Source organism: Olea europaea, chromosome 12, assembly GCF_002742605.1.
Source record: "Olea europaea var. sylvestris chromosome 12, O_europaea_v1, whole genome shotgun sequence".
NCBI classification, from domain to species: Eukaryota; Viridiplantae; Streptophyta; class Magnoliopsida; order Lamiales; family Oleaceae; genus Olea; species Olea europaea.
The window spans coordinates 22496348-22506140 of record NC_036248.1 but is presented as its reverse complement, the minus strand read 5'-3'; the positions used below and the strand labels follow the sequence as shown (position 1 = coordinate 22506140).

The window sequence follows — 9793 nt, the reverse complement described above, 5'->3', positions numbered from 1 at the left end:
CTTGATTGCACTCCAAATTTCATTTTATTTGTTATTTTATTATTGATTTTAAATTAACAAAGTTAGTTCATAAAACTCTTATAAACGAAAAAAAAAAAAAATTTACTCGCTAGATACAATTTAGGAGCTCAAATTCAGAAGTTCGCCTCAGACCCCGTGAAACACAGGTACGGCCCTGGGGAGACCCAAAAGAGGAAGCTGACCTTAAGACAGAATACCGAGCCTCCTCCTCCCTCAAGTGCCAAACAACGATTGATGAATTGTTAAAGAGGCCGATCGAGGCATACCTTATTTCTTCCGTAAAAATAGTTGAAGTGGATGAGAGTAATGAGGAGGAGAGGCCTCATCAAAAGAAAAAGGGACAACAAGACCAGCAAAAGTGGTCTTCCTGAAAGGAAAACCCAAAATTTCTTGGGAGGTAGGTCCGACGAGATCGTCCATGCAGTTTTAGAGATACTTTTCGTCGAGGTCCAGGCAACTAAGACCTACGATAGATAAAGATGTTGGAAGCTGGCTTCGCCCTATAGGCTCACTTTCAAGACTTCTTTCAGAATGCCCAGATGAATATAAAGAGGCTGCAAAGACTTAATAAAGAATTTTTCCAGAAGGCAACTGATGCAGAGGTTGATGCTAAGAAGCTGAGCGCTGAGGCCTCTACTGCTGATGAGGTCATTGATACCTTCAAGGTAAGGTACATTGAAACTGAGTTAAGGATTGGGTTCCTCACGACTGAAAATGAGAAAATGAAGAAGGAAGTCCACCAACTAAGGTTAATGCCATGACAAAGCGGTCGAAAATCCTAATAACTTGCAAAAGATAGCTTCATCGGCATTAGAGGTGGTCAATAAAGAGAATGGGGAGCTAAAGGCTCAGTGGATGAACTGACCGTTGATGTTACCAGCTTGATGCAACAACTAAGTAGGATGGGGGAGGCAGTTGTGAACAACTATGTGGCACATTTTTACGAAATGACTAAATATGATGACCTCAGTTTGTACTGGAGGAAGGTCGCATACAATGAAATCTTTGGAAGGATGGCTGAGTTGCATCTCCAAGTGGATTTGACTTCTGTAAAGGAGGATTCCTCCCAGTAGAGCCACCTACTTCTGCAAATGATACTAAAAGTTCTGATGGTGGAGAGAGCTAAACGGAGCCTTAGCATGATTAAGCTATTGCATAGACATAGGCCTTTAATTTATATCTTGTTCATTACGTAGTTTCCCTTTCTAATCAGTTCACTTTGATTATATAATGAACTTTTATCGTCTGTCAGATTTTTCTTTCTATAACTGTTGAAATTTCAATGAATAAAACAAATTGACTGATCATCTTTCAGTAATCGAGCCATAATTGACTTAATACTTTAAATACTTAAGAAACAAACTAGATGCTTAGTTTTTGTGATCTTACTAACTAGACAATTATAAGCAGTGTCATGACAATCTGGCAAACTGAAAATTTTACCCTAGGTTTGAGTTCACTAGAAATGGGTCACCTTTTTAATGCAACTTTCATTTAATTTTGAATTAACATTCAAAGTGTTAAGGGGTTCGATATTATTGCTGGGATCGTCTAGATCGTCAATCATTATTTTAGCCTTGTATGCTAAAGACAATTTCATGAAACTATTTATTATCTATTCAAGAAAAGATCTACCCTGTAGTTGTAAGGTTGGCTTGTGAAGATGAGCAATATCTTTTGTCCTGAGGTGGATCACGTTTTTTGTAAGGGAGTTGCTCTTCCATGCAAAGACTTATTCCATGGTGTTTGAGCTATCCATAAAAGGGANAGATAGAAAATCTAGCGAGATGCTCAATCGACATTACTTTGAGTAGCCCTAAATCCTTCCACTGGCCAATTTCAATAATCGATGAATGTTTTTAGCTCCTTGTATTCGAGTCAGCTAAAAATTTTCAAAAGAATGGAGCAAGTCCATAACCTTTTAAGAAATGTAGCCATGCTCTTATCTTTTGCAATGAAGTTGCCATTAACTTGACTTACTACCAATTGTGAGTCGTTGTTAACCACCAGTTTCCTTACTTGCATCTCTTTCAATAACCCGAGGTCTGCTAGTAATGCCTCATATTCAGCTACATTATTGGAGGCCTTGAAATTGAACCTTACTGACCAGTTGAGCTTGTGTCCTTTCGAGCTCACTAGCACCACCTCACCTCCTGAGCTTGTCTCTCTCAAAAAGCCATCACAAATAGGTTCTAGGCTAGGGAGTCATCTGGTTCCATTGCCATTTCGACATCCAAGGCCTTAGTGAACTCTGCTACAAAATCTGCTAGTGATGGCCCTTTATAGCAATTCGGGGCATGTACACAATATTGAACTCGCTTAACTCTATGGCCTATTTCATTAGCCTTCCTAAGGCATTAGGTTCCTAAAAAACTTGCCTGAGTGAAAATTTTGTTGCTACTTGTCTGGTGTAGGTCTGGAAATAGGGCCTTGATTTCCTAAAGCAGTTGCTAAGGAATGAACGAGCTTCTCCATGTCTGTATAAAATGTTTCCACTGATAAGAAGGCCTTGATCACATAGTAAATGAGTAACTGTATAGTGCCTTCTTTCTTTTATGAGTACTGAGCTCACAACGCCTGCAGATATAGCTAGGTATAAAACAATGATTCTCCTTCTTTGTGTTTGGAAAGAATGATGGCCTGTCCCAAATGCTTCTTTAGCTCTTGGAAAGCCTTATCGCACTTTTCGTTCCATTGAAACCTCTTCCCTTCCTTGAGCACTTAAAAAAGTGGGAGGCACTCGTCGATGGATGGTCTTTAAACATGCCTGGAAAGAGGTGCACTCTATTAAGCTTGGCGGGTATTTCTCCTTTCTGTGTAGGAGTCCGTAGGTTCTGAGTGATGTGGCCTAGACATGCAGTTGTTTGTACTATCACTGTAAGTTCGATGATAGGTGCAATACGACCTATTTCTAGGCTCATTGCTCCTCTCTCTACCCTACCTCTTGGTCGGGTAAGCGGTCTTTAAGCATCAGGCCCAACTTCTTCGTACACTAAAGACTACACCGCATTTAAGGTAATAATGGCTAATGCTTGGCTTGAAGTTGGGGATGATTGTGTGCCTTGCTTGGGTCCATTTTTGATTTACCGAATGTAAGACAAGGCTTCTTCTTTGCCTTTGAGGTGGTAGAAGTCTCATAGAGATTCAATTGCTATGGTCAATCAGTTGTTCATTGACAATCTTGCTTCTCATCATTTCTACCAAGGCATTGTAAGAGATGGGATTTTTATTTCGCACATCCCTCCAAAAGATGGTGTTCATGTTGAGACCTCGTCTCAAGGCTAAAAAGCCTTCCTTGTTGGTGACTTGCTCGCACTATGTCATTTCATTCGTAAATTGAGTTAAATAGCTCTTCAAGGTTCCACCCGTTTGTTGCCTTGTATCCTGCAACCTTTGGATAGAAACCTCTCCTTCCTTGCTTGACAGATTTTGATTTAAGAAAACCTTTTTGAGATTTGACCAACTTATGATGCTCCCAGTTGGTATGCGACTATACCAGATTTCAGCGGCTCCAGTTAATGTGTGCCAGGCTCTGCATTTCAATGTTGGCGAAGTTCCTCTAAGGCTCATGTCAGTTTTATAATTATTAAGGTGTTTCACATCACACTTTCCTTCATATTTAGGGATCTTCGGTGAAACAAAGTGGTTAGGAACATGTGCATTCCTCAATTCTTATGAAAACAAAATACTTTCATCATCGTCTTCCAATTCAAAAGACGTACATGGACCATCCGAATCCCACTACTCAACCTGGTATCGGGGAGGCTGTGAAGTACAAGCTTCGTTCCTTAAATTTGCAGGGTCCTTCATTTCCTAAACCCCTAGGTTTCATGGCTCTGCCCATAACCTTACCGCCTCTGTGTAGGAGGTGATTGATGGGGCCTATTTCTAGACGCTGATGGTCTGATTCTATCGGATACGCTGGTAGACCTTTGAGGTTCATGCTCTTGTGCATATTTTGTGGGGAAGTTTTTTGTCCCACGTGGTAAGCCTTTATCGAGTTGACTTGAAGTGTAATTTGTAGATATGTACACTTCCACATCCCTTTCAATAGGGCTAGGTCCCTTCGACGTTTCTTGGAATAGTCATTGATGTTTTCCTCTTCTTCTTGAGGGAAAGCTTCCCGCTGAGGTATTTGGTATCCAGCTTGTCTTTGCATTTGTATGAGAAAATGAGTAAATGCTACATGGTGGAATTTTTTTGGGCAATTTTCCTCATGTTTGCAGCTATCTCTCCCACCTCTCTTGTTAGGAGTACTATTGTGCCACCGCTTCGTTGATGTTAGTGGTGGCGTCAACGGGTGTTGACATACTTTCAGATGACTTCTTCTTCAGAAGCCTCTTCCTGTAGATTTCTGCCGTGAGAACATTAGTCGCTTGAACTCATGATTTAGTGATAGCTTTTTATAACGGAAGAAGCTTTTAGTGAGGCCCCTTTAGTATCCACGACTATTCTTTATTTAAGAATTAGGGCCTTTTTAAGGTTAAGCTATGGAACAGTTCCTTTTCAAATGGTTTTCACCACAAGAATGCTCGCAATTATAGTTTGGTTTTTCACAATGGCATCAATCTGTTGACCCTAAAATGTTTACCTCCAACGTGGCCAACAGATCTCAATGCCTCTCATGTCTATGCAAGCCTAATTTCGACACACTTGGACAAACCGATAGCTACACGTAGCCTCTTTGATAAGGTCGAGTTAGCCACGAGTAATCCGACGATCAAGTCAATTGGAGAACTGAATATATGAGTGTAGGAGGGCTCTAGACTGAGCCTCCTATGTAAAAAAGGGGTCGACCTTGGGGAATGATAGATAAAATAGTAATATGTCAAAGTTATAGCTTGAAAATCAATGGCACCAAATGTCAGTTTTATAGTGGAAGAAAAACAAACAATAACAACCATTGGATGAAGAGGCACATGGCTTCATCTGTGCGACTGATGTCTCTTGTTGGAAACATCAATCAGTCATAAACATTAAATGCTAATATCATATTATTATCCAAAATGCCTAGCTTGCGGCTTGAGACTTAGCCTGGTGGGTTGGACGTGGCAACGATAGCAGTGATTTGTAACATCAATCACATACCATAGATTGTTTGGGAGATCTTGTTTCTGAATTTCCTTTATAGCCTCACCTCCCCGTGGCTTGGTTCCTTCTCACAGGGTCAATTAGTGGGATTGATAGATATGTTGACTCGGCCACTCCTAAAAGTTTCAATCAAAATAGCCTTGTGGTGCTTTGACGGGGTCCCATTATCCATGTAGGACATTTGGGGGGCCTTATGGACGAAGCGTAACAACTGCCATTATTTTTTGCCCCTCATCGACCTTTCCTTTTTCCCTCAGGTGGTGTAATATTGTTTACACTTTAAATTTTGATTGGATAAACAAAACCAATGAAATGAATTATAAAATTCCAAAAGAATAAGAAAAAAATACTTTGATATTATTTTGAAGCTCTAATTCCATAGAAATAACTCAAATAAGGTTTGTAACATGTCATTTCTTTTTATGACTAAATGATAAATTAAAACCAAAAAAGTATAATTGATTACCCATTTCGTTCATTTAAAATTGAAAAAAGCTAAGTGTACAGCAAGTTAGCAACTGCAGTCCACTTTTTTCACAGCCCTCTAACAAAATATGGGGCCCACGATTATTTTAATTGTGAACCCTACCCTTGAATGTGATAAGGTCATCAACAGTGCTGTACTTGTAACATTTCTCAAATTGAAAAATTCTCTTTCAAAATTTTCTATTCTAAACGGAACCTATATAATAATAGATATAGATGAAAGGAAAGATTTAAATATATAGTAATTCAACAATTCAATTCATTCAAGTAAAAGACTCCATGGACATGACTCTGGTGTATTCTAATTTTTCTTCTTTTTTCAATTGAATTAGGGCTATATTTGTAAAATAATTTTGGTGCAATTTATAAAAATTATACAACAAAATTAGCGTGGAGTGAATTATAATGTGGTGTAATAAAATAATATTATTGACAACATAACCATCCCTTGATATATCAATAAAAAAATTAAGGGTAATTATACTCGTGCACATCAATTACATTGAAGGCCTTCAATTTCTCCTCAATTTTGCACTTATATATTTGTCTATTTTTGTCGCAATCTTATTCTTAACCTTCAATTAATAAAAATCATCTCCCATTCTCTCTTTACATATTTTGTCGAACTTAACTATTTGTTGTTTATTTTGATTATTAATGAGTAAATAAATCTTTTATGCCCTCATAACGAAATAAGATGTTGTGATTAACAAAGAATTGGTGATGAGGAACAATCAAAAAATATTTAAACATAAGTGCGAAAATGAACAAAGATGAAACTTCATTGCAAATAAATTGGGATGTCAATATAATTACCAAAAACTAATTGCTTCAAATTATTTATCAAAATTCCCTCGAGCATAGTTAAGTGAAATGCTTAACCAGGCAATAACCCATGGAATTGCCAAACCCTTTTTAAAACATATTTAATACATTAGAATGTACAACATATCAAAATTTTAATTCTTATGTCCATCCTACCAAACCTGGCAAATTTTTAAGCTCGTCTTTCTACTAAACCAGGCTTAAAAGTACAAAGAACTTTAAAAAATTGTCAAATGTCTCGAATTCTTAAGCAAAAATTCTTTCTTGCTATCGAAATAAAAAAATATATGGAAATAAAATTACGTCCAATAGGATTTGAACCGAAATTTTAACTTCTTTTTGTTCATAAATCTTGATAAATACTATCAAGTACTACTCTATACTCCCTACCAAAATTCCATGACAAATGTGAATAAACCAATAATTTTTTTTTCCCGTTACCATTACAAGAATGAGCAAACAATTTTTCGCAGTTTTGCTTGTTGGGTTATTAGACCCAATAGAACTGTGTAAACTTTTCTTCTTCCCTTTCTCGAAAGCCAGGAAATAAATTCTACTCTAATTCTTTTCAAATTCAAAAATGTAAAAGCATATATTTCTTTTACAAAGTAGTACAAATCAGTCCGTCTCAAACTCTACTTTCCAAACAGGAAAACGGCTAGAGTGAAACGGCACTCATGAATCTGACAGAGAGAGACAAAATGTTAAAAGAAAACGCGTGCGCGAAATGTTACAACCCACCATATAAAATTACAAAGGAAAAGGCTAACCTGCATTGCATTGTAACGGAGCTGCAAATCTATAGATTAAAGTGAATAAAATTGTGCATAGAGATGGTCCCGTATTTTGTAATATTCTTCTGATAAGGGGCCTTCAAGAATGATTTGCTGAACACCGGAACTACCACCCTACAATAAGTTATTTAGAATTGCCTGTTAAGAAAACTACGAAGGACATTATTCTTCATGGCTAGTATCAAAGAACAGTGGTAAACTTAAACTAGCCTTCCAAATTTGATTAGAAGTCACCAACCTTTTGGATGGAATCTCCTACTTTGCGCAATGTCACATATTCTCCACAGCGCAAAGCCCCGCCAGCAAATTCTACCTGAGTAGATAACATATGTCGTTAAGCATTTAACCAACAGACAACTCAATGACACCCCAAGCTTCCCAGAAGGAAAGCTCAGAAAAAAGTGAGAGAGTGCATTAATCCACATGACTCATGTTGGGTGGGGCATAAAATTTGGAAACAAAACTGGAGTTCATAATTAAAAACTTCAAATTGTTCAATGCTGTTATAGATTAAAAACTTAAACTGAATGAGTTGGTTTAGAGGTAGCGTGCAACCATAAACTTGAAAGTTCTGAGATAGATTCCCATCTCTCACACAATCAGTTGGGACCAAGCTTGCAACTTTCTCAAAATACATCAAAATCATAAAATGGAGAGGCGTTCAAATAGTGATACACAAGAAGTAAAGGAGAACAACAGAATAAAATCTGTTTCAAACAGAGATAATCGGAATACCTGGACCCCTTTGCTTGCAAGATATTGCTTCAGATCTGCCATTTTTATATCACCCACCAGTACTGTTTTATGTGGTGGAGTTGGAGTTGAAAGAGGAAGTAGAGAAAATGTGCCATTCTCTGTCTCCCCTACTTCAGCATCAACCCAAGCAATTTCATAATCTCCAAGCTGCAATCAGAATGAAAATGTATCCATGCACGAGAGAGATGTAGAGGGGAAAACAGCCAATACAAGAATGAAAAAGAGCATGCCCAAGTTTCAGCAATCTAGTGAGAGAGAGAGAGAGAGAGAGAGAGAGAGAGAGAGAGAGAGAGAGAGAGAGAATATAGCATTCCAAGTTAACCATACATCTGTTTGATTGGTAACAAGACTATTAAACAACTTAATTAAAGTGTTTTTAGTGGAAAAATTTTGGGGGCAATAAATCTCTCATAAAAGTAATGGACTCAAATTTTGAAGCAACTCAGTTTAACGCTAAGTATATGCAGCTGCTTACCTTCTTAAACAGAACATTGCTCATTAATTTCTCAGAAAGTTGAACCTATTTAAAAAAAAAAAGGGTCATAAATTACAAACTCAATTGATATATTTCTATACAAATGGATCGATGAGTTTTTGTGCGTGCATGATGGACAAGTAAAGCATGCTTACTTTATAAGCGCACAAATCTGAAGTGACATCAATTGATTCTTCAATTTGAGGAGCATATACATGCTGACAAACATTTTTCAAACAGTGTTGCTTCAAATGCTCAGTGGCTTCCGCTGATCCATGCACCAAGACCTCCAACCCAAAAACATTACAAGAACAAATTAAATTGTAATATATTCTCATAATTATAACGTACTTCCATAATTGAAAATGCAAAAGAACCACAAAAAATTTAATTATAAGATATAAATGCCTGGACTGGATCAGGATTAGATTAATTATTTATAAGCTCTCTCCTTTTCTCGAACTATTCTACAATTTCTGATTCTCTAATTCAACTAGTAATACGTAACATCTAAAAAATTTCCACAAATGAAGATTACGTGATTCAGAAAGCTGTTGATTTTTATCTCAAATTTTGAGAGTTAGTCTAACACTGTTGCTCAGTGGGGTGCGCATGGAAATTGCAATTGTATTGTTAGAAACAGGACAACAGTTCAGCTAAGCTGACAACTGAGAGTGGTAGTAAGCAAAAGTGATGACTTCTGTAGGGCTTATAACTATGTAAAGAAAATAACATTAATTTTCTTAACAGCGTATGACATAATGCAAATTCATTATATCAAAATCACAGTGACATGATGATGTCCTTACAAGTTTTAAGGGTGAAACATGGGCAAGAATTGATTTGACCGATCGGCCATCAGAACGGCCTTCAAAATCCATGTAAAGCAATGAACACTTGACATAGACCTGCATGGGAGAGTAAAAGTACATTAAAATTGTTGACTAGGTAGTTAAAAGTGTCTGTAAGAGGCAAATTGCAAATAAGTAGTTGAATTTGGCCTTAAAAATGACATTTCATGTCAGGGTGTAAAATGGGAACCGGATGCACTTCTGCAGAAATGGAAGAGAGGAAGAGAGAGCTGTATATCATGTTTATTTTACACTGGCAAAACTAAAAATAGTTTCAGGCTGAGCTTGCAACAGATGGCCTTCAAGAAAATACGAGCAGGAGTTGGACATACAGTTTGCTCTGAAGATACGACTTTTGATGGTGTCGTATCAAGTATAAGACTTGCAGAGCCTTCATCAAGCTTCCCATTGACGTCGTCTTCAGCCTAGACAAAAGATGCAAAATCAGTTAGCACCCATCATAAGATCTGAAATTTTATTCAGTAGTAAGGGGC

At 37.3% G+C, this 9793-nt stretch overlaps 1 protein-coding gene across 1 annotated transcript in view; it reads right to left on the bottom strand.

The window, feature by feature from the left end:
• Positions 1-6832: 6832 nt before the first annotated feature.
• Positions 6833-9793, bottom strand: part of LOC111406786 (cleavage and polyadenylation specificity factor subunit 2) — an 8526-nt gene continuing 5565 nt past the window's right edge. The window contains exons 6-12 of the mRNA XM_023036161.1: positions 9632-9724; positions 9258-9356; positions 8604-8735; positions 8449-8493; positions 7953-8120; positions 7456-7530; positions 6833-7331 (exon numbers count right to left, since the gene is read on the bottom strand). Coding sequence (XP_022891929.1) covers positions 7230-7331; positions 7456-7530; positions 7953-8120; positions 8449-8493; positions 8604-8735; positions 9258-9356; positions 9632-9724 — 714 coding nt within the window. The 3' untranslated portion in view covers positions 6833-7229. The remainder of the gene's footprint in view (positions 7332-7455; positions 7531-7952; positions 8121-8448; positions 8494-8603; positions 8736-9257; positions 9357-9631; positions 9725-9793) is intronic.